Source organism: Chiloscyllium plagiosum, unplaced genomic scaffold (assembly GCF_037043375.1).
Source record: "Chiloscyllium plagiosum isolate Xiang-an unplaced genomic scaffold, Cpla_swu_hap1 HiC_scaffold_15, whole genome shotgun sequence".
In the NCBI taxonomy this organism is placed as follows: domain Eukaryota; kingdom Metazoa; phylum Chordata; class Chondrichthyes; order Orectolobiformes; family Hemiscylliidae; genus Chiloscyllium; species Chiloscyllium plagiosum.
In genome coordinates, this window is record NW_028270153.1 from 8,748,579 (window position 1) to 8,773,682 (window position 25,104).

Genomic DNA, 25,104 nt, shown 5'->3' on the forward strand with positions numbered 1-25,104 from the left:
AACCGATCCCGTTGTTTTATCTCGTGAGAAACCTTCCTGATAGATTCACTACATTCTGTCACTGTCCTGTCTGCAATTGCCCCCCTCTCAGACATGTGGCTCTGATTCCCACCCCCCTGCCAAACTAGTTTAAATCCTCCCGAATCACACAAGCAAATTGCCCACCCAGGACATTTGTGTCCCTCCAGTTCAGGTGCAACCCGTCCTTCATGTACGGGTCCCACCTCCCCCAAAAGGCATCCCAGTGGTCTAGGTATCGGAAGTCCTCCCTCCTGCACCAGCCTTGCTACCACGTGTTAAGCTGTATTCGCTGCCTGTTGCTCACCTCACTATCTCATGGCACCGGTAGCAAACCTGAGATCACTACTCTACTTGTCCTGCTCTCTGTAGTCACTTTTCAGATCCTCAATCCCTTTCCTGGCTATATCACTAGTACCAATATGTACCACGATTTCTGGCTGCTCACCCCCCCCCCCCCCACACCTTCAGAATCCTGAAAATCCGATCACCAACATCCCGGATCCTGGCACCAGGGAGGTAACACACCTTCCAGGAGTCCCGTTCCAGACCACAAAATCTCCTGTCAATCCGTCTAACTATTGAGACAACTAGTGCTCTTCTATTCTCTCCACTTCCCAGGGAACTTTTCACTTTCTGCTTTTGTCTGAGGAACAGGATAGTGGAACAAACCAAAAACTGAAAACAGCCAAGCCTTTTTAATGTTGAAGATTGCTTTTATTCCCAGAGCATTTCTCTCCCTCTTGTTCTAATTCCTCCCATGATTTTTGTTTATTTAAGCTAGGAGCTGTCCTCTTAGCACCAATTAACTGTTTCTTTTAAAATCTGGAACTGAATGAGTCGGTTGTAAATTGATTTGGGGTCTGGTTGTAGAACTTTAGTTTTTGTTGTAGTTGTAACTTCAACTCTGAACTCAGGTTGGTGGTTGATGGTTAGGAAAAGATCTTTCACAACTGCTCCACTGCTATCACATTTTCAGCACTCACTCATGGCCAATTAATGAGTTGGCACACCGAGGATTTTGTGCTCAATTGCTGTCATCATGATGCAGTTTGTGGTTTTCTGTATTAGCCCATGTAATGTATATCACAAAGAGTCGGCGTGTTGTGAGACAGATGTTTCAAAGTTTACTTACAATGCTAACTATTTGCATGACTACAATACGACAGCAATATGCACATAATCATGGCTCTCTCCTCGTTGATGTCACTGTACAATACAGACACTAAGTTGACTGACTGACGAAACTCCAATTACTCCTTGACACAGAGAGAGCAGAGATGCGTTTATATTAGGATGTCACATGTTATGATGTGAGACAGCTCTGTTGATGCTACAGGCTGGTTTGATTGCAAATCTATGACAATACACAGGGTTAGTGCTGATCGAGTGGGCACTGTTCAAGGGTCAGTGCTGAGGGAGTGCCTCACTGTCAGAGGGGTCAGTGCTGAGGGAGTGGGCACAGTCGGAAGGTCAGAGCTGAGGGAGTGCTACACTGTCAGAGGGTCAGTGCTAAGGGAGTGCCGCACTGTCAGAAGGTCACTGCTGAGGGAGTGCCGCACTGTCGGGGGCTAAGAGCTGAAGGAATGCTGCACTGTCAGGGGGTGTGTGCTGAGGGAGTGCCGCACTGTCAGGGGGGTCAGTGCTGAGGGAGTGCTGCACTGTCAGAGGGTCAGTGCTGAGGGAGTGCCGCACTGTCAGAGGGTCAGTGCTGAGGGAGTGCCGCACTGTCAGAGGGTCAGTGCTGAGGGAGTGCCGCACTGTCAGATGGTCAGTGCTGAGGGTGTGCCACACTGTCAGAGGGTCAGTGCTGAGGGAGTGCCACACTGTCAGAGGGTCAGTGCTGAGGGAGTGCTGCACTGTCAGAGGGGTCAGTGCTGAGGGAGTGCCGCACTGTCAGAGGGTCACTGCTGAGGGAGTGCCGCACTGTCAAGAGGGTCACTGCTGAGGGAGTGCCGCACTGTCAAGAGGGTCACTGCTGAGGGAGTGCCGCACTGTCAAGAGGGTCACTGCTGAGGGAGTGTCGCACTGTCGGAGGGTCAGTGCTGAGGGAGTGCCGCACTGTCAGAGGGTCACTGCTGAGGTAGTGCCGCACTGTCAGAGGGTCAATCCTGAGGGAGTGCCGCCCTTTCAGATGGTCAGTGCTGAGGGAGTGCCACACTGTCCGATGGTCAGTGCTTAGGGAGTGCCGCCCTTACAGATGGTCAGTGCTGAGGGAGTGCCGCACTGTCAGATGGTCAGTGCTGAGGGAGTGCCACACTGTCAGAGGGTCAGTGCTGAGGGAGGCCGCACTGTCAGATGGTCAGTGCTGAGGGAGTGCCGCACTGTCAGAGGGTCAGTGCTGAGGGAGTGCCGCACTGTCAGAGGGTCAGTGCTGAGGGAGTGCCGCACTGTCAGAGGGTCAGTGCTGAGAGAGTGCCGCACTTGCAGAGGGTCAGTGCTGAGGGAGTGCCGCACTGTCGGAGGGTCAGTGCTGAGAGAGTGCCGCACTTGCAGAGGGTCAGTGCTGAGGGAGTGCCGCACTGTCGGAGTTGCTACATATGAAGTCACAGCTGACATCAATGCTAGTGTGTTTGGAGCATCAGATGGGCCTATCTGGAGTTTACGGTTTCTGATGACATGACAGTAATCATTATAATTCAAACTAACTCCAGCCAATTTCAAATCCCCTTGTTGTGGATGATTAATGTTCCTAAAGTTTCCAGTCTCACCATTTCATCCTCACACTCATTGTCTTCAGTTGCTTCACCCTGTTCGAGTTCCTCACATTCCCCATCGTCACCCAGAGGTTCCTCTGTCAGCGTCTCTGCGGTTTCTGAAGCAGAGTCTGCGTGAGAGAGCTCAGGCCTCACCTCATCGGCCTTCTTCCTGGACTCTGTGGGAACAGCCGGGAACAGGATCTTTTAATCTCAGAAACAGGACAGAACTAAATTGAACAAGTTCCATTCATATCCCCAGGATCCCCCATGAGTGTTTCGGAGGTGATGGAATCCTTGCTGCTTTCCAGAGAAACAACAGCAACTCATTCGTACAGAGGAAAATCTCACAAGCTGGGTGACCAGTAACAGATCACTCCCTGACACTATAAGGCGTAGACAGAATCAGACCATTCGGCCCATCAAATCTGCACTTCCTCTCAGTGAAATCAGAGCTGGTCCAATAATCTTCAACTCCACTATCCTGCGTTTGCCTACAACCCTGGAATTCCCTCAGAAATCTGACTATCTCAGACTGGAATATCCTTAATGACGCAGCCCTCTGTGGTAGAGAATGACACAGAGTCTCAGGTTCTTGAGGAGTAAGGGGATAAGGGCTAACAGGGAGAAGACAGGAGAACGAGGTTGAGAAACGTATCAGCCATGATCCAAAGGTGGAGCAGACACAAAGGGCTGAATGGCCTAATTTTGCTCCTATAGTTATGGTCTTGTGGTTGCTCTGGTTGTGATCTGTTTCCCAGTTTCCTGTCTGTCTGCTGTCCACCCACTGACAACTCCATATTGTAAGGATATTACCACAATTTTATCCTACTTTTAAGAACTGAAGAAACAGGAGGCCATTCAGCCCCTTTGAGTTCTCCCCACCCCTTGATAAGACTAGGACCGATCTGGCCCAGGTCTCAATTCATCTTTAGTACCAGCTCAACATTACCCTCAACTCCCCAATGTTTCAGACATCTATCCACCACCGCCTCTTCAAACACTTTCAGTGAACTAACCTCCACAACTCTCTGGGCTAGATAATCCTGGACAACTTCAGATTGTCTCCAACAAAGTGCAGAAGTGTAGAAAGTTTTAACTGGTTTAAACAGACGTTTCAAAAAGCCCATTTAAAGAATTTGAGAACGGATCTCGCCGAGAGGGGAAATCGTTCAGCTTAAAGCGGATTAAGATTGAAACACACAGCCTGTTAAAATACTTGCTTTTCCTTCCATTTCTTAGAGATTTGCTGCTTTACTGAAAGTTATTTCCAACAAAGCGAGGGTTGGGGAAAGAATTTTTGCTTTATTTAACCTATCTTCTCACAAACTTCCCGTCGCCCCTCTCCTGCCCCGGGACTCCCTTTAGGGAATCAGGAGGCGGTGATGAAAAGGTTCCCAGGCTGATTAACAGCCCAGTCCCCTGCACCTTGAACTTTACCTCCATCACCATCCAGAGCTTATACCAGAAGTTAAACTGGGAATTTCCAGTTTGGAGGTGAGGGAAGTGCTGACTGTGTCAGGTGCCCTCAGTGACAGAGCAATAATAATGAAAAAGAGCACGACACGAAATGATACAGGGGCCTCTCATCTCTGACCGGCAAGCATTCGAAACAGCTGGGAGTATCACCGAATAACGGGTGATGTTACACCAGGCAGAGTGCTAGAAAGAGAACAGGCTTGAGAAGTGATGTGAGTTTTATTTGCTTTAGACATAATCCTCTTGTTGCCTTTGACAGCTACCACTGAAGCCACCTTCACAATTCTTTGTGAAAATTCATAAACTTCACCTTCAGACATGGTCTTTCAGTTTTTAAGATGAATTGGGACATTTTCAGACAGATTCCGACTTTGCGGAGCCGATTAAAGCTAACGAAGCAGAGCCCTAACACTTCCACATTGTCTTGAAATGAGAGAGCAGGTTATAGATCAAGACCCAGAGGTGGGGCATGAACTTCAGCTGTACCAAAACCTGCCTTAACAAACACCCTGTTTCTCACAGCAACAGTCGTTATCCACATCAATCCTGGGCTGGGTTCACTGCCAGGTCATGAAGGTGCAAGCTCAGAGACAATAGGTCAGGATTGCATTTGCTCTAAAATAAAACAAAGAACTGTGGATTTTGGAAATCTGAATCAAACACAGAAATAGCTGGAGAAACTCTGCAGGTCTGTAGAGAGAGAAACTGTCTGAATGTTTCGGGTCCAGTCTGATTTGTCTTCAGAACAGCGCTGAGTGTGCGCGGGAATTCCTGTTGGTTGTTTCAGTATCTGCTGTACCCACCTGTGTGACCCACTTTCTCCCTGGATATCTCCTCCAGCCTTCCCAGCAGCGAGTCGATGTTGGATTTAATCTGGGTGAGTTCTAGTTTAATCCGCTGGAGTTCGTTGGATTTTACTGTAAAGACAGAGAGGGGCAAAGTGACCCAGAATTCCTGTGGAGACACCTACCAAAAGGAGTCTTTAAACTCCCAGCTGAAGAATATGTTTTTCTGACTGTGTTTTCAAAAGTATTGATAAAATCTCTCTTTGCCCCCACCCTCTGTATGTAGTGAAGGGAAAGGCGGGATGTTTGGAGGGGATTTGGGGAAAAGCCTTGTCACCCAGGGGGCTGGTCTGGGAGAGGGAGTTGAGGCAGGAGACCTCACAACCTTTAAAAACGACTTGGATGAGCACTTGAAGTGTCATAACATGGAAGGCCACGGACCCATTGTGCGAAAGGGAAACTGTGCAGGCAGTATATTTTTGGTGGTACAGACATGATGGGCCAAAGGGCCTATTGGTACCGGATGATACGATGATCCAATTGTTTCTCCTGCAATTTTAGAGGCATCTTTTTGACTGGGCTTTATTAAATTCTTCACCCTAACCTCTGTCCCCACCCCTTTATATTCTCCCTGGCCTATACTCGCTGGCCCCATTCCACCCCGAGCCACATTCCCCCATCAATAAATGGTGAGATATCTCAGAAGGATCTCCTCACCCTAGTTCAAGGCTCTGCAGGTGGATACAGGTTTGACAGGATCTCTCCTCTGCTACTCCCAAGCCAATAAGAAAAGAGAATTGACCTTCATCGCCTGATTGAAAAATGGCTGATCAGTTACACTGTCTTTTCACAATATCTATTTAACCAAACATGACCAGAAAAATCTAGTTGATTTTATTTATGAGGAATATCCTTGCACTTTTCCTTGAATAAGACTGTCACATTTGCCACTGTCTAAATTTCTGACACATTTAAAGAAGATTGGAAGGTGATAGCAGAGCCTTAGATTGCCTTTAGCAACCTGAAACCTAGGCCTGTCTTTCCAGTATGTTCTTCCTATTCATTGGTATCTCATCCCTTGCCTCTACTCTCCCCACTTCAGTCAATAGGTTGTCAGCAATACCTTCCTTAGTGAAAGGTAACATCACCATAGTCCCAGAGAACCATGGGCCACTCTTTCATGAGGGAGGGACAATTGGGGGTGGTTTAACCTGAGGGTCACCACAGGGGAAGAAAGGAGAGTCCCTCATCGTAACTTCAGCTGGTGAGGGAATTGAACCCATGCTGTTGGTGTCACGCCAACAAACCAGCTGTCCAGCCAACTGAGCTAAAGAACTCCAAGCATTCCAGCATCTCTGAAGCTTATATTGTCCATTTCCCCTCTAATACGCTCCAGCTCGCCTCTTACTCTCTGCTTACTATCCACAGGCACCTATAAGATTGTTGAGGTGCCCCGCATCATTCCCTCACTTTCACCTCATTTCCCTCCTCACTCCCCCCCCCCCCCTTCCCCACTTCTGGGTGAGAATATGTCTCGTGGAGTGTTCGAGGCAGTCCCTTTAAGACCAGGTTGGGGAGAGGTGAGATAATGAGGGCGGGGGGGACTCCAGTGGAGCACAAACACTAGCATTAGCTTGTCGGACCGAACGGCCTCATCTGGCAGAACTCACGTTTTAACTTTGTGGCGTTTTTTGTGGTGGCTGTGGAACGTGCCATTAGCTTCAGGGGGATCCCAGACTTCCCTCTGCGTAGCACGGGGACAATCACCCGGGGTCGCTTAACTGGTATTGCCCGGGGGATCAGCGCTGGCCGGCTGGAGTATTCATGCATTCTAGAGGGAAGAGAGCAACTGGAGAGTTAGAGGGATCAGAAAACAGCACGCAGCGTCTGACACACTACCCACGATGTGTACCTAGAAATTTGTCAAATATACAACAAATAGTAAAGGAAGGGAACAGGATGACATGGTCATGGAGGACATGAACAATTATTGGGGTGGGGAATAGAGAGTTGAAGTTAAAATCAGATCAAACATGATCTTCTGGAGTAGCAGAGCAGGGCTTGGAGGGGCCAAATGGGCTGATCTTGTTTCTTGTTTGTATGGACTGGCTGGAATTTCACCCAGGGAAGTGTGAAAGACTTTTCTCAATAGAAAAGATAATCGAGATGAGATGGTGCAATCTTAAAGGGTTACAGGAACACAGAGCGAGAGAGAGGGTCAGACACAGGGTGTATACACAAAGCACGACTGGACACGTTGATAAAACACAGGATCCTGTCGTAAACACTACACCAAATCTTTATGCAGTGGTCGAGCCCCGGTTGCAGTGTTGTGTCCAGTGCTGGGTTTGACACGCTGAAGGTCATGGAGAGTGTGTCAGGCTGATTTACCAGGTGGAACCAGAGCTGTGGGTCTGTCATGAAATGGAGAAATGGGGACTGTCCTCCTCCCAGCCTCAGACTGTATTGGGGCGTTCACATTTACGAAGAGGTTTGAAAAATCGGATGAGGAGAAACAGTGTCTACTGGCAGGCAGGTCAGTTAGGGACACAGATTTGCGGGGGGGGGGGGGGGGGGGATTGGGGGCGTCGTATGTCAGTACAGCCAATTGGCAGCTTCAGTGAACCTGCCCAAACCCAATGCAGCGCTCCAATGAAAACCATCCTTTTTGTCTGTTTCCTTTCACATAAACTGCGAGGCCATTGAGATCACTTTAGCCCAGACATCAGGTTCATTCTCCCACCTTTGCTCTGCAACATTTAGCTATCAAAAAGAAATGAGTTTGTGTCTGTATCTGTATGTCTGTGGTTATGTGAGTGTGCAAGTGCATGTTAGAATGTGAATGTGTCTATATTTGTGAGGGTGTGCATATGTGTGCGAGTGAGTGTGTGTGTGCGAGTGAGGACATCTGTTTGTGTGTGTTTGAGTGGGGGCGTGTGTTTGAGTGGGGGGGCGTTTGAGTAGAGGTGGGTTTTTGAGTGGGGACGTGTGTTTGAGTGGGGGTGTGTGTTCGAGTGGGGGTGTGTGTTTGAGTGGAAGTGCGATTGAGTGGCAGCGTGTGTTTGAGTGGGGGCGTGTGATTGAGTGGGGACGTGTGATTGAGTGGGAGTGTGTGTTTGAGTGGGGGAGTGTGTTTGAGTGGGGGAGTGTGTTTGAGTGGGGGAGTGTGTGATTGAGTGGGAGTGTGTGTTTGAGTGGGGGAGTGTGTTTGAGTGGGAGTGTGTGATTGAGTGGGAGTGTGTGTTTGAGTGGGGGAGTGTGTTTGAGTGGGGGAGTGTGTTTGAGTGGGGGAGTGTGTTTGAGTGGGGGAGTGTGTTTGAGTGGGGGAGTGTGTTTGAGTGGGTGTGTGTGTTTGAGTGAGTGTGCGTGTTTGAGTGGGGGGGTGTTTGAGTGGGGGTGTGTGTTTGAGTGGGGGTGTGTGTTTGAGTGGGAGTGTGTGTTTGAGTGGGGGGGTGTGTTTGAGTGGGGGTGTGTGTTTGAGTGGGGGGGTGTGTTTGAGTGGGTGGGTGTGTTTGAGTGGGTGGGTGTGTTTGAGTGGGTGTGTGTGTTTGAGTGGAAGTGTGTGTGTTTGAGTGGGAGTGTGTGTTTGAGTGGGAGTGTGTGTTTGAGTGAGTGTGTGTGTTTGAGTGGGACTGTGTATTTGAGTGAGTGTGTGTGTTTGAGTGGGAGTGTGTGTTTGAGGGGGGGGGTGTTTGAGTGGGAGTGTGTGTTCGAGTGGGAGTGTGTGTTTGTATGGTGGGAGGTGTGTTTGAGTGGGGGGGGTGTGTTTGAGTGGGTGTGTGATTTTGAGTGGGGGTGTGTGTTTGAGTGGGAGTGTGTGTTTGAGTGGGTGGGTGTGTTTGAGTGGGGGTGTGTGTATGAGTGGGAGTGTGTGTTTGAGTAAGTGTGTGTGTTTGCGTGGATGTGTGTATTTGAGTGGGAGTGTGAGTGAGTGGGAGTGTGTGTTTGAGTGGGAGTGTGTGTTTGAGTGGGGGCGTGTGTTTGAGTGGGGGCGTGTGTTTGAGTGGGGGCGTGTGTTTGAGTGGGGGCGTGTGTTTGAGTGGGGGCGTGTGTTTGAGTGGGGGCGTGTGTTTGAGTGGGGGCGTGTGTTTGAGTGGGGGCGTGTGTTTGAGTGGGGGCGTGTGTTTGAGTAAGTGTGTGTGTTTGCGTGGATGTGTGTATTTGAGTGGGAGTGTGTTTGAGTGGGAGTGTGTGTTTGAGTGGGAGTGTGTGTTTGAGTGGGGGCGTGTGTTTGAGTGGGAGAGTGTGTTTGAGTGGGAGAGTGTGTTTGAGTGGGAGAGTGTGTTTGAGTGGGAGAGTGTGTTTGAGTGGGAGAGTGTGTTTGAGTGAATGTCGTGTGTTTGAGTGGGGGTGTGTGTTTGAGTGGGGGTGTGTGTTTGAGTGGGGGGGTGTGTTTGAGTGGGGTTGTGTGTTTGAGTGGGGGTGTGTGTTTGCATGGGAGTGTGTGTGTTTGCGTGGGAGTGTGTGTGTTTGCATGGGAGTGTGTACGTTTGACCAGGATGGTGATTAAGTGTATGCAAGCGTGTACACTGGGTGACTGTAATAGGTCAGGATTTTGACATTCCCATTCCCCAATCTTCAGGATTTCATTTTGGAATGACTCAGGATCTCTGTTCTGGCCCTTCTCCCAAACCCCCTTCCAGAATAAATAGCTTCCCTCAAACTGAACGTATCCTTCAAACATCCACTTGAGTCCGTTCTCGCTTTGTATCAGAAAAGCTACAGTGGATGGAGGGAGGGAGAGGTAATCAGCTCAGCTGGTGGGTGTACAGCTAACCCAGAACAGGCTACACTGTCCTCAAAAATCAGCGTCTTCACCCATCAGGCAATTTACTGTTCATGGAACTATAAGACTGATGTAGAAAAGGTGAAGTAAATTGAGCAGCATTAAAGAAAAACTGCCAACAGGGATTTTCCTCAGATGCATTTAGAAAGATCTGGAGTTTATTACATGCAATACCTCATTCACTAAATGGAAACAGATACAAATACAAACATCCTAAGATGACCTTTTCATATTGTGTTTGATGATTTCATATTCACTTTTGCAAAATGCTGAAAATAATTATCTTGATGTTATCCTGGAAGCTTACGCCAAATGAGGTCAACGTGTTTGACATTCAGCTAGCTATTTCTCAACATGATGGATTTCAATAACCTTCCAGAACATTCCATTGAAAGGAAATGGAGGGAAATACAGGAGAATAAATTGCCTTGGAAATGAACAACACAACCAGTTCCCAACCTGGAATTCCTGTAATCCCACATGAGTCAACACCACATGGAATAACAAGGGTGAATGTCTGACTTTTAACTCTAAATAGAGGCTGAAAGCAGTTTCATGGACAGTATGGAGGCTGAGTCCTGACCTAGAGATCCAACATCATTCAAGAAGCTCAACACCATCCAGGAGAAAGCAGCCCATTCGATGGCATCATATCCACGAGCATCTACTCCCTCCACCACCGATGCTCAGGAGCAACAATGTGCACAAGCACAGTGGCTCAGTGGTTAGCACTGCTGCCTCACAGCGCCAGGGACTTGGGTTCGATTCCAGCCGTGGGCGACTATCTGTGTGGAGTTTGCACATTCTCCCCGTGTCTGCGCGGGTTTCCTCCGGGTGCTCCGGTCTCCTTCCACAAAGATGGTGCTGTCCCATGCATTTGCTGCCCTTGTCCTTCTACATGGAAGTGGTTGTGAGTTTGGAAGGTGCTGTCTAACAAGCCTTGGTGAATTTCTGCAGTGCACCTTGTAGGTTAGGTTAGATTCCCTACAGTATGGAAACAGGCCCTTCAGCCCAACAAGTTCACAGTGAACCCTCCGAAAAGCAACCCACCCAGATCCATTTCCCTACCCTATATTTCCCTCTGACTAATGCACCTAACACAATGGGCAATCTAGCATGGCCAATTCACCTGACCTGCACATCTTTGTGAGACCACACACTTATCTATATTAAACTCCATTTGCCATTTCTCGGCCCACTTCCCCTGCTGCAATTTCTGAAAACCTTCCTCACTGTCCACAATACCACCTATTTTAGTGTCCTCTGCAAACTTACTAATCATGCTCTGTACATTCTCTTCCAAATCATTCATACTGCTGACAAACAGCAATGGGCCCAGCACTGAATCCTGAGACACTCCATTAGTCACAGGCCTCCAGTACAACAAGCATCCTTCCACTATTACCCTCCGCTTCCTACTATCAGGCCAATTCTGTATCCAATTTTCCAGCTTGTCCTGTGATCTAGCCTTCCAGAGCAGCCCACCATGTGGAACCTTATCAAAGGCCTTACTGAAATCCATATAGACTACATCTACTGCCCTGCCCTCATCAACCTTCCTGGTCACTTCATCAAAGAACTTTAACAAATTTGTGAGGCATGATCTCCCACGCACAAAGCCAAGCTGACTATTCCTAATTAAACCCTGTCTTTCCGAATGCATGTATATCTTATCTCAGGATCTTCTCAAATAACTTATCTACCTCAGATGTTAAACGTACTGGTCTATTTTTGTGATAGATTCCCTACAGTGTGGAAACAGGCCATTTGGCCCAACAAGTCCGTACTGATCCTCCGAAGAGTCACCCACCCAGACACATTTCCCTCTGACTAATGCACCTAACACTATGGGCAATATAGAACAGCTAATCCACCCTGACCTGCACATCTTTGGACTGTGGGAGAAAATTGGAGCACCTGGAGGAAACCCATGCAGACACAGGGAGAACGTGCAAACTCCATGCAGATAGTTGTCTGAGGCTAGAATCGAACCTGGGTCCCTGGCACTGTGAGGTAGCAGTGCTAACCATTGAGCCACTGTGCTGCCCTTGTAGAAGACCATCATAGACTCTAAGATAGAAGAGGATGAAATAATGGTCTCCTTTGATGTAACAGCCCTGTTTACATTAATCAACATTAACCCGGCCAAAGAAACACTGACTACACTATTAGAAGACCCAAAGACACATACACCAAACACTGCTAACCTCATCAACAAGGACAGTATCATCAAGCTAGTGGACCTATGCCTTACCATACACTTCACCTTCAACAACAAAACCAATGGAACACCCATGGGATCTCTGATATCAGGGTTCTTAGCAAAGGCAGTAATGTAGATACTTGAACAAACAGCTCTGCCAACCCAAACTCTGGGTCCACTACGTGGATGACATCTTTGTCATCACTAAACAAATTAGAGGAAATTTCAAGACCATCAATAATACTCTTACTGGCATAAAATTCACTAAAGAGGAGGAAAATATCAACAAACTGCCATTCCTAGATGTCACAGTAGAGCGAACAGCCAGTGGGGAACTTCAAACCAGCGTCTATAGAAAAACAACACATACAGACCAAATATTGAACAACAGAAGCAATCATCCCAACATCCACAAACTATGCTGCATTAGAACATTGTTTCAATGAGCCACCACACATTGCAGCACAGAGGAACTACACAGAGCAGAGGAAAATCACCTATACCGTGTATTCAGAAAGAATGGGTACCCAATGAACACAGTCCGCCGATTTCTCAGCAAAAAACCCAAACAAGCAGACAAAACACGTCCAGAAACCTTAGCCACTCTCCTCTACATCAACGACATCTCGGAAATGACTGCCAGACTGCTCAGACCCCTTGGCGTCATGGTAGCCCACAAACCCACCAACACACTAAAACAAGAGCTAATGAACTTAAAAGACCCTATACAGACAACTAGCAGAACTAACGTCATTTACAAAATACCATGCAAGGACTGTAACAAACACTACATCGGACAAACAGGCAGAAAACTAGCCACCAGGATACACGAACATCAACTAGCCACAAAAAGACAAGACCCTCTCTCACTCGTATCCTTGCATACGGATGAGGAAGGACACCACTTCGACTGGGACAATACATCCATCCTAGGACAAGCCAAACAAGACACCCATGGGAATTCCTAGAAGCATAGCATTCCAACCAGAACTTTATCAACAAACACATCAAGTTAGACCCCATCTACCACCCCCTGAGAGAAAGAACAGGAAATGACATCATTGCAGGAAATGACATCACCAACCCAAAGAAACCCAAACATATAAATAGAAAGCCAGAATAATCAGCAGTGCTTCACCTGGAGGCCCCCTGAAGATTTTACCTGGTAGTGTGACAAAACATTGGAAATGAACCTTCCAGCTCAGTGAGCAAGCCTATATCCTGTATCCCCTATGTACCTGCAGAGATTCCCTTGACCCCAGCTACCTGTACCTGAGCCATGCTTCCTTCTTTTTTTCTGACCAAAACTTTGATATCTCTTGTCATCCAGGGTTCCCTATTCCTGCCAACCTTGCCTTTTACCCTCACATGAACATATAGACCTTGAACTCGAGTTGTCTCACTTTTAAAGGCCTCCCACTTGCCAAAGGTCCCTTTGCCAGAAAACAAAGTACTCCAATCAACCCCTGCAAGCTCCTATCTAATTCCACCAAAGTAGGTCTTGCCCCAATTTAGAACTTGAACCCGTGGACTAGTTTGGTCCCTCTCCATAAATACTGACTCAGCCAGTGATGCACAGGTCCCTTGAGCTGGGGTTGCAGGTTGCAAGCAGGAATGGGCACTGTGATTCCAGTGGTTTTGGGGGGCGGTGGGGGGAGCCTTGTCACTGCAGACAGTAGACCAGTATGGAACAGGAGAGGTACTGATCTTTGGGAAGCGAGTGACAAAGCTGAGTAACCCTGGGCACGGTATTGTGAGCTATGTCCTCGAACTGATTCCTAATGGCTTGGTACAACTGAGTGACTAGTTGCCCTCTGAGATGCTGCAGTGAAGAGTCAACACCACTAGAATGGAGTCACGTACGAGATAGAGACAGCAGGTTTCCTTTATTTGAACCTCACTGTCATCTAACTGGATTGGAATCATCCTGACAGTGACTATTCCTGGGGTGACTGGCTTGGAGTTGATATTGGCAGTCTCCATTTTAAATATGGACCTGAGACCTTTTACAAGTTATCAGGCAATTGTTGACGTTTTTTTTAATCCCGTGGTGATTGAACCCGGCGGAGGATCAAGAGGGAATTGAGTGACTATTTGGATAGAAATCACAAGCAGAGAAAATGATGTTGGTCTGAAGAGGCAGGGCAGGCACAGAACTCCCTCAACACCAGAACCAATCTGTGACTGAGGGATGAACGTCTCCTCTGTTGACCATATTCAGATTGCACTCAGTTGCCTTTCAACAGGAACCAAACTGCAACTCGCTCATGAAACACAAGGAAGGGCAGAGACATTTCCCGGCCCGACAGCAGCTCCAAACCAGAGAAGAGGAGAATTAAAACAAACCAGACATTACCTCTCATAAAAGTCGTCTCTGAAGTAATCATAATCAAAATCGTAACTTGAGCTTTGGAATTAGAGGAAAGAAAAGAAATTAACAATATTTACTGGAAAATGAGGATACAAACGACTTTGCCAAATCTATGCCTTAGCAAAGGTTAAAAAGGAAACTTTTCCATCATATCAGATAGATTCTTATCGCAAATCTATCAGCCTTGGGAACATAGCTGAGTGAATCCCAAAATCTCAAATAAAGCCCCTCCAGCAGCTCTCCTGCTTTGATATTTCCTCTCATTCCATCCCTCCATTTTGTGATACTCCATCCTTTCCCCAGCCAACAGTTCCCACATGGAATGGCTGTCAGAATTTGGGATGAATGGGAGAGCCAAGGTGTGGGGTAAGGGGGCAGCAGGTTTCATCTACTGTCTCCGGTGAGTTTGGAAAAAGGGCCACAGGACCTGATGGGCTGAAGGGCCTGTTTCTATGCAAGGAAAACTAGGGGGTGGGTTTCCCCTCCCCTGGAGCTGGTGGGAGGGAGAACAAATGGGGTAAGAGTGCCCCTGGAGAGAAACTCCCCTCCTTAGTCATCGTGTCCTGGCCAAAAGGTCCAGGAGGTGGTTTTACCAGTAATTAAACGGAGAATTAATGATCAGTGAAAGACCTCACCTCCCCACCTCCCCCTGCCACCCACCAGAAGAAACACATAACTACATTCCCAACTGGGATACCATGGCAACCTGCCTACCGGGGGGAGGGGGGAAGTGGTGGCTGGAGGAATAGGACTGGTGGCAAGTTGTTGGTGACATTAAGGGGGAATGAGGAGGGGGGCTGTAGACAAGAGGGCGTGGGCTGGCTGAAGCTCTGATTACCACTATCAGACCAAAGCTCAGCTGTGGGGCAGGGGGGAGAGGGGTTGAAGAGGGTGGTGTCTGCAAGCCACACCTGACACCCCCCTCCCCAAGCCCCCACACCTCTCTCCACAATACCCACCCTGTGAAAAGGGGAATAATCCAGTTGACCCCTCAGTGTTGGAAGGCGCCTGAAGTGTCAGCCTCAACTGGCAGATGTTAGGGTGAGAGTTTTTGGATAAGGGGCGACTAAGAAGAAATTACTTCTCTCAAAGGGTCCTGAATCTGCAGAATTCACCCCCCTGAGTGGCACTGAGTAAATTTACCGAGGAGTTCAATCAATTTTTAATGAGTAACAGGTTGAAGGATTATAGAGAGGGGGCAGGAGCTGAGGCCAAGCTGAGATCAGCCATGATCGTACTGAATGCCAGAGCAGGCTCGAGGGGCTGAATGGCCGCCTCCTGTTCCGAGCTCTTCTGCTTGGAAGTGGCCGGACTCTGATTGGGCAGCAGCCTCAGGTAACCTGGGTCACCAGTGTCGAGGACTGTGATAGGCTGAGAAGCTGCTCCTCACTCACCAGTCAATCCACAAGGAGCTAATTGGTGGGCGATACAAAGGATCGCGCATGTTTGAGGTGACCATTATAAACACACAATCATCGTAAAATCACAACCTGCACAACCCAAGGAGTGACTAATGACTGCAGTCTGTAATAGTTAGAAAATTAGCCAATGGCGAATGTTGGTTTTGAACCCTTTGTGATTGGTGCACTGTACCTGTACACAGCAGAACTTGGTCTCTTCAATCCTTTGGGTCTATTGGGTTTCGGTTCTCCAGCCATGTTAATATCTGTGACAGGTTCAAATGAAACAAACATCATCAGTGTAAATCTTCATCAACTCCTTCAAAACTAAAACCAAGAGCTGTGGATGCCGGAGATCTGAAAAAAACCAGGCAGGAAATTGCTGCTTGTTTCACTTCTGAAGTCAAATCATGCCGACTCCAAAACGTTGACTCTGTTTCTCTCTCTGCAGGTGCTGTTGGACCTGCTGAGTTTCTCTAGCAGTTTCTATGTTTTGTTTCTTCCATCAACCTGTTCCCTGGGTCACCTTCAGTCAGTCAGTCACTTAGTCAGTCTCCCCATTCCTTCAACTTCCCCCATTTTTTTCTCCTCATATACCTCTTCTCCTTGTGGAAATGGGTGAAGGTGGTTCCTGGTTGATGGACCCTCCTGGAGGGGGAAGTTCCTGACTTCAGTTCTCACTGACAAGTCCCTATCAGCCTTGACCTCGTAACCGTAGAGAGATCGCAGGGTCAAAGGTGACTTATTCGCTGTCAATATTCAGTTACTGCTCAGGATGTGAATGGCACTAAAATAATGCAAGTTCTTCCCTTTAAAAATGGGAGCAAGCAGTGAATAAACTTAAGCCTTCCTTTACTTTTCCCAATTGACAGATCGCAGAGTTATTGATAACCTTCCCAAAATGATCACCTTCAGTAACAATGCATGAAGCGGGCTGGATTTACTACTCTCTGTCACAATCTGGGGACGGACACCAGCATCAGTGAGTTTTTTAACTCTCTGATAGGATGTGGGTGTTGCTGGCTGGGCCAACTCTCTGATAGGAACATAGGATCAGAAGGAGGCCATTCAGCCCTTCGAGCTTGTTCTGCCATTCAATGAGTTCATGGCTGAATTGTGGCCTCACTGTGTATTGGATTCTGGGTAATCCAAGATGGAGGATGGGAAAAATTTCTGGCTGTAACAGCTGCTCCTGTTTTGAGGTACTTTAGGTGCTGGAGGTGATTTCCTCGAATTCCAGGAGCAGCAATTACTGTTTTATATGCTGTTGCATTGTTTTGGAACTTTGGGAAAAAAAAAGTCAAAACGACAGCAGTTTTAAAAGGGAGAAGAGCAGACAAAGGAAGCACATGGTGAGGACAGTGCAGGAGGGAGAGAGAACCTGCACAGTCACTGCCTTTGCTGTTTGAATTCATGGATCGCTGGACATCGGAGTGCATCTGGAAAATTAACAAACAGTGAATTTTACGACTGATCTTGGAGGAACCTGTTTGGGCAAAGTCACAGCACAGAAACAGGTAAGTTAATCATTGTTTTAAGTGTGTCCAACAGAAAGGCTGCAGTAGTGAGTAGAGTGGGTTCTTTCTTGATTATATAATTTTGGAGAAATGTCTTTTGATTAAACTTAAAATATAAGGCATAACTATTGATTTAACCTGGGGCAGTGTTTGTAGAGGAATAAGATGGTGTCGGTACGTTGTGAAGGAGCAAAAATGGCCTTTGCAGTGATATGTACTTCTTGCCAGATGTGGGAGTTTAAAGAGAGTTTAAGGGTTACTGAGGATTATATCTGCCATAAATGCTGTTGGATGAGAATCTTATTAGATTGAGTGGATCGGTTGGAGAGACAGATAGAAGCGATGAGGAATTTGCAACAGCAACAGTATGTGATGGATGGCAGTTATAGGAAGGCGGGAAAGTCTCAGATAAAGTCACATAGATGGTTTAACTCCAGGAAGGGTAAGAGAGATAGGCAGCTATTGCAGGAGTCTTTTGTGGATATACCCATTTCAAACAGGTATGCTGTTTTGGAAAATGGAGGGGGTGATGGATTCTCAGGGGAATGTAGCACGAACAGCCAAGTTTCTGATATTGAGACTGGCTCTAATGCAACGAGGGGTACGTCGGCTTCCAAGAGATCAATTGTGTTAGGAGATTCTGTAGTCCGAGGTACAGACAGACATTTCTGTAGCCAGCAGCGAAAAAGCAGAATGGTGTGTTGTTTCCCTGGTGCCAGGATCAAGGATGTCTCAGAGAGGGTGCAGAATGTTCTCACGGGGGAGAGGGGCCAGCAGAAGGTCATTGTCCACATTGGAACTAACAACATTGGAAGTGAAAAGGTTGAGATTCTGAAGGGACGATACAGAGAGTTAGGCAGAAATTTAAAAAGGAGGTCCTTGAGTGTGGTAATATCTGGATTACTCCCAGTGCTACGAGCTAGTGAGGGCAGGAATAGGAGGATAGAGCAGATGAATACATGACTGAGGAGCTGGTGTAAGGGAGAAGGATTCACATCTTTGGATCATTGGAATCTCTTCTGGGGTAGAAGTGACCTGTACAAAAAGGACGGATTGCATCTAAATTGGAAGGGGACTAATATACTGGGAAGGAGATTTGCTAGAGCTGCTCGGGAGGATTTAAACTAGTAAGGTGAGGGTGGGGGGGGGGGGGAGGGACCAAGGGAGATAGTGAGGAAAGAGATCAATCTGAGACTGGTACAGTTGAGAACAAAGGCAAATCAAACAGTCAGGGCAGGCAGGGAGAAAGCAGAGAACAAGGTAGGAGTGATAAATGAAACTGTGTTTATTTCAATGCAAGAGGCCTAACAGGGAAGGCAGATGAACTCAGGGCATGGTTAGGAACATGGGACTGGGATATCATAGCAATTACAGAAACATGGCTCAGGGATGGGCAGGACTGGCAGCTTAATGTTGCTTGGGAACAGAAATAACTCCACAGAGTATCCCATCACCAGCCCCTACCTATAGTACCGTCTCACTCAGAGTCAACACTGGACAATCAGTACCTCTGACACTCCCCTATTTACGCCTGTCAGTCAGGGCTCCCTGACTGGGGCTTTGACCTGGTCAATCAGGGAACTTGTTTTCACTGATGCCCAGCTGACTGATCTTGTTACAATCACAACATCAGCTTCCCCAATGCTTGAGAAAACAGGCCTAATTTGTATAATCTCTCCCCATGATGTACCTCCTGAAATCCAGATATCATTATTGGTCAGCCTACACTGTACTCCCTCTGAGGCCAACGTATCCTTCCTCAGGCCACAGTCTCCACATGGGGTCTAACCCCCCCTCCCCCCCCCCCCCCCCCCAGGGTTTTGTTAAACTGCAGCACAACCTCTGCATCCTTGTACCCCAATCCTCTCGATATAAAGACCAGCGTTCCATTAGACACCTTGGTTATTTTCTGACCCTGTCACTGCAGGTGTGCCTAGCTCTTCAGGCTTGCAGCTACCATCCTCTGAGCGTTGTGGAAGGTCAGTGCCCAGTTCACCTTCATCCAGACACAGCTCAGAGTGGGGGTCATGCCGCGGAATATCAGGAAGTCAGTGTGCGCTTCTACTTTTAGAAAGGAAATGCAGCGAATGCTGTTTTCTGGGCGAGTGTGACCCAGGCTTCCATTTCTGGAAAATTCCCTCCGTCGTGCTTCTCCTCTCAAAATTGGAGCCTTATGTTCTTCAAAGTTGCAGCTCTCTCTTTCGCACAATCTAATAGCCACTGCACATGTCCGGCAGTTATTATCGAGCTGATTAATAGTCTGCAGCTGTACTGCCTTATCACAGCTAACAGGTTACAGCTGGGCCCTGGGGAGGTCACAATAAACCAGTCGCCAACAGTCTTGTTTTCCTAATTCGTTACCGTACAGGAGTAACACTCAGTTAAATAATTACAAAGGCATAAATCTTCCTTTCCTAATGCATCCTCCAGTCTGAACTGCAAGCTCCTCAGATGTGCAGCAAGGAATTAAAAGCTTGAACAACTGAAGGCTGTTGGGAAACAGCAACATTCAAAACAAATACAGTGTTAACATTCATTCAGTGACAAAAGGCTATTCCTAGGAGATCGCTAAAAAAGAACTCTATTGGCAATTAGCAAAATGAGAGTTTCTAAGGAATTGGGCAGAATAACAAAAGGGAATGGGAGAGGTGCTTGCAGTACAGTGGTAGTGTCCCTACCTCTGAGCCAGGAAGCCTGGGTTCAAGTCCCATCTGCTCCACAGATGTGTCATAACACCTCAAAGCAGGTGGATTAGACAATATCTGAAAGGGGATTGGGATTGAGTATCTGCCAGGGCTCTTGTTGGTGGGCAGCAGATGGCAGTAACATCAACAGCATTAGATTCACAGTGAACCGCATAACTTCCAACACACTATGATAACATTATTACAATTGCACTGCCTTTCCTCAAGATTCTTCCCTGCAGGTTTGAAGCATTGAAACTGTAAAACTGTGTAAAATCTGTTTGTTAACAATTTCCATCTCACAAAAAAAAAACTTCAGGCCAATCAGCATCAAGCAACCTGCTCAGAAAGCTCAGCTCCCATTTTGATAACTCTAAAAAATTTCACCAGAGTAGCGACACAGTCCACAACATTCTGAGTCAAGCAACAGTAAATGTATCCTTTCTAAATTGTTGAAGGAACCATGAACTATTGCAAGTTCCATTTCTATACAAAAAAGCTAATCTATTTTACCTTGGTCCACGTTTTAATGAAATGCATCCATTAGTTTTAATACCATCAGACATAAAGAACAGAAATTAGGCCATTTCCCCAGTCAGTCTGCTCCGCCTTTCAATCATGGCTGATTGTTCTTTCAACCCCATTTCCTGCTTTGTCCTTGTAACCTTTGATCTCCTTGGCAATCAAGAACTTACCTACCTCGGTTTCTCAGTGGCAATAGACAATAGGCAATAGGTGCAGGAGTAGGCCATTCTGCCCTTCGAGCCAGCACCACCATTCATTATGATCATGGCTGATCATCCTCAATCAGTATCATGTTCCTGCCTTATCCCCATAACTCTTGATTCCACAATCCTTGAGAGCTCTATCTAACTCTTTCTTGAAAGTATCCAGAGACTGGGCCTCCACAGCCTTCTGGGGCAGAGCGTTCCGCACAGCCACCACTCTCTGGGTGAAGAAGTTTCTCCTCAACTCTGTTGTAAATGGCCTACCCCTTATTTTTAAACTGTGTCCTCTGGTTTGGGACTCACCCATCAGCGGAAATATGTTTCCTGCCTCCAGAGTGTCCAATCCTTTAATAATCTTATACATCTCAATCAGATCCCCTCTCAGTCTTCTAAACTCAAGTGTATGCAAGCCCTGTCGCTCCAATCGTTCAGCGTGAGATAGTCCCGCCATTCCGGGAATTGACCTCGTGAACCTACGCTGCACTCCCTCAATAGCCAGAATGTCTTTCCTCAAATTTGGAGACCAGAACTGCACACAATATTCCAGGTGTGGTCTCACCAGGGCCCTGTACAGCTGCAGAAGAACCTCTTTGCTTCTATACTCAATCCCTCTTGTTATGAAGGCCAGCATACTATTAGCTTTCTTCACTACCTGCTGTACCTGCATGCTTACCTTCATTCACTGGTGTACAAGAACACCCAGATCTCTCTGTACTGCCCCTTTACCTAACTTGACACCATTTAGGTAGTAATCTGCCTTCCTGTTCTTGCCACCAAAATGGATAACCACACATTTATCCACATTAAACTGCATCTGCCATGCATCCGTCCACTCACCTAACCTGTCCAGGTCACCCTGTAATCTCCTAACATCCTCCTCACATTTCACCCTGCCACCCAGCTTTGTGTCATCAGCAAATATGCTAATATTACTTTTAATACCGTCATCTATATCACTAATGTACATTGTAAAAAGCTGAGGTCTCAGCACTGATCCCTATGGTATCCCACTGCCATTCCAAAAGGGAGCCGTTTGTCACTACTCTTTGTTTCCTGTCAGCCAACCAATTTTCAATCCAAGTCAGTATTTTGCCCTAACCCCATGTGCCCTAACTTTGCTCACTAACCTCCTATGTGGGACTTTATCAAAAGCTTTCTGAAAGTCCAGGTACACTACATCTACTGCATCTCCCTTGTCCATCTTCAGAATTACATCCTCAAAAAATTCCAGAAGATTAGTCAAGCATGATTTCCCCTTCATAAATCCATGCTGACTCTGACCTAACCTGTTACTGCTATCCAGATGTGTCGTAATTTTGTCTTTTATAATTGACTCCAGCATTTTTCCCACCACTCAGGTCAGACTAACTGGTCTATAATTCTCTGTTTTCTGTCTCCCTCCTTTCTTAAAAAGTGAGGACAACATTAGCCACCCTCCAATCTGCAGGAACTGATCCTGAATCTATAGAACATTGGAAAATGATCACCAACGCATCCACGATTTCTCGAGCCACCTCCTTCAGTACCCTGGGACGTAGACCATCAGGCCCCGGGGACTTATCAACCTTCAGACCTAACAGTCTCTCCAACACCAATTCCTGGCAAATATAAATTCCCTTCAGTTCATCCATTACCTGGGTCCTTCAGTCGCTATTACATCTGGGAGACTGCTCGTGTCTTCCCCAGTGAAGACAGATCTAAAGTACCAATTCAACTCTTCTGCCATTTCTTTGTTCCCCATAATAAATTCATCCGTTTCTGTTTTCAAGGGCCCAATTTTAGTCTTAATCATTTTTTTTCTTTTCACATACCTAAAAAGGCCTTTACTATCCTGCTTTATATTTTTGGCCAGTTTGCCTTTGTACTTTATTTTTTCTTTGCGTATTCCCTTTTTAGTAATCCTGTGTTGTTCTTTAAAAGCTTCCCAGTCCTCAGATTTCCCACTCATCTTTGCTATGTTATACTTTTTCCCTTTTGTCCTGGCCTCCAAAAAGACTTGTGTGACGATTGCTTGGAAGCTTCCAACGCGAATTAGGGCCACTATTTCTGACTCAAATCAGAGATTGTCCACAAACCATCCTCAGGAATGTTCTGGCCATGCTCCCAGTGCAGGACCCATCTCAACAGAAGGAGTCCAGCAAACTGCAGTGGCAGCATGGGAACATACCACCACTGCAGACACCTCTCTCCTTCTTACACCAGTGTTCCAGAAAGGAAGATGTTCAATCGATCTCAAACCCGCTTTGACAGTGACAGAGGGCTATAGTGATAGCTGAGTGGGTGAGGGGCTGGGGTGACTAATGCACAGAATGTCAGGTGGGCGAACGGGTGGGCTGTAAGTGGGTGTAGTGCTGACCAGTAAGGGGGTGACAGGGAGGATGGATCAGGGGTCAATGAGAGGTCAACTGTCCAAGAGCAGATGGCGAGGTGATTATAGTCAGGGTGAACGTTGGGGATTAGGGGGTACCATTAGCCAGAAGTACAAACTAATCTTGAACCCTCTGACACTCTCTGACAAATGATTAGTCCGAGTGACTCTGAGTCCCTCTGGAGCTTTTCTGAGCGTTCCACACACCCAGGAATTGCCCGGGTTAGAAGTTTCAGTTTCCCTCTGCAGGGTCACGAGACCAATCCATCCCAGAAGGTCCGGGACAACGTTTACAGACAAAGAGACAAAAACCATGAGGAAGGAGCAAATTAGATCAAACTGAAAGTCCCAATCTCAGGATTGACTTCAGTCAGAAACTTCTGGGATCATTTATTGGGATGTAAGGAGAGAGTGGAGCAGAGTGACTAACGTTAACTGTCCTTTATCATCCCATTCCATTCCATTCTCAACGGCAACATTATGGAGAGGGGTTAAAAGGGTTTCCGTAGGAGAATCTAGGAGCAGATAGTTTAAAAACAAGGGCTTACCCACTTAAAACCAGAAATAAGAAATACCTTGTGCACTTGGGGGCTGTGAGTCTTTAGAATTCCCTTCACAAAAGGCAGTGGATACAGAATCTTCCTGTATCTTTAAGGCCGAGGTAGATTCTTGCTGGCCAAGGCCATGACATACTCTCAGGGGATTGCAGAGTTGAGGTTAAAATCAGATCAGCCACAATCTTATTGATGTTGAGGCGCCGGTGTTGGACTGGGGTGGACAAAGTCAGAAGTCCCATGACACCAGGTTATAGTCCAACAGGTTTATTTGAAAGCACAAGGCCCCTTCATCAGGTGAAGTGGAGGGAAACTCAGTCGACTGTAACCTGGTGTTGTGTAACTTCTGACTGTGATCTTATGGAAGGGGGGGGGGGAGCAGTTTGAAGGCTGAGTGGCCCTACTCTCGCTTCTCGCTGCTATGTTCATTGGGACATGGAGGAACAAAGCCAGTTCTGAGGAACTCGGGGTAACCGCTGACTCACTGGCCTGTTCTCCCTGAGATTGACCCACTGCGTCGGTCAAACCCCTCCTTCACATTCCACGCTGTGCTGGATGGTCTTACCGAGTGTCTGCCCAGCGAGCACCCGGCGATTCTCTCCGGCCACGGCTACACGTGCCGTTCTCTCGTTGGTGTACTGGACAAAGGCGTAGCCCTTGTGCACAGAGCAGCCCACCACCTTGCCGTACTGCCCGAAGATTGTCTCCACATCAGACTTCTTCACCACCGCCGTGTTGAGGTTTCCGATAAAGACGCGGGAATTAATCGAGCGAGGGTCATTCTTGTTGGTGATGTTACTGGTCTGGAGTTTGGTCGACATATTCACGTCCTGGAATTAGGAGAAAGATTAAAACATCATCGACCCTGGACAAGTATTCACCTCTCGCTGCTACACAACTGTGACAGAGACGCTGGCAAAACATCTTTATTTCATACACGGGATGTGGGTGTTACTGGCCAGGCTAGCATGTATTGCCCATCCCTAATTACCTCATTGCAGTGGGTCTGGAGTCACATGTAACCCAGATCAGATTTCCCTCCAAATGAACATTAGTGACCCAGATGGGTTTTTAACAATGAATGACAGTGGTCACCATTTACCCAACATTTCACTGAATTCAAATTTCACCATCTCTCCTGGTGGGAGATGAACCCACGTACCCGGAACATATACCTGAAATTCTGGAATGTTAGTCTAGAGATATCACCATTACACACTGCCTCCACACATCAGGATGGCTGAGAGTGTGCTGGTCCATTTAGACCAATGGGAAAGTGGTTACAATTGAGTTGAGAAGGGGATAGACCTGCCCTGGTTCAGGGGGAAGTGTTTGAAATGGGGAGAAAGTAGGAACAGGTTGGATGATCAGTCATGATCCTATTGAATGGAGGAGCTGTCTCAAAGAGCTAAATGGCCTATATTCTATCTGTTTAGGAAGGAGACATTGTGAGACTTACACAATCAACTGGGCCAGCACGTTTTGGGCCTTCTATAGGTTTTTTGACTCATTCAC

At 47.1% G+C, this 25,104-nt stretch overlaps 1 protein-coding gene across 3 annotated transcripts in view; it reads right to left on the reverse strand.

Moving 5' to 3' along the window:
• The window catches only part of raly (RALY heterogeneous nuclear ribonucleoprotein), a 128,494-nt gene that overhangs the window by 27,511 nt on the left and 75,879 nt on the right, over positions 1 to 25,104 (reverse strand). For all 3 annotated transcript variants that reach the window (XM_043710875.2, XM_087994715.1, XM_043710874.2), the window contains 6 exons: positions 24,155 to 24,419; positions 15,932 to 16,004; positions 14,324 to 14,374; positions 6,649 to 6,809; positions 4,997 to 5,110; positions 2,730 to 2,893 (listed from right to left, as the gene is read on the reverse strand). In XM_043710875.2, coding sequence (XP_043566810.1) covers positions 2,730 to 2,893; positions 4,997 to 5,110; positions 6,649 to 6,809; positions 14,324 to 14,374; positions 15,932 to 16,004; positions 24,155 to 24,410 — 819 coding nt within the window. In that variant the 5' untranslated portion in view covers positions 24,411 to 24,419. The remainder of the gene's footprint in view (positions 1 to 2,729; positions 2,894 to 4,996; positions 5,111 to 6,648; positions 6,810 to 14,323; positions 14,375 to 15,931; positions 16,005 to 24,154; positions 24,420 to 25,104) is intronic.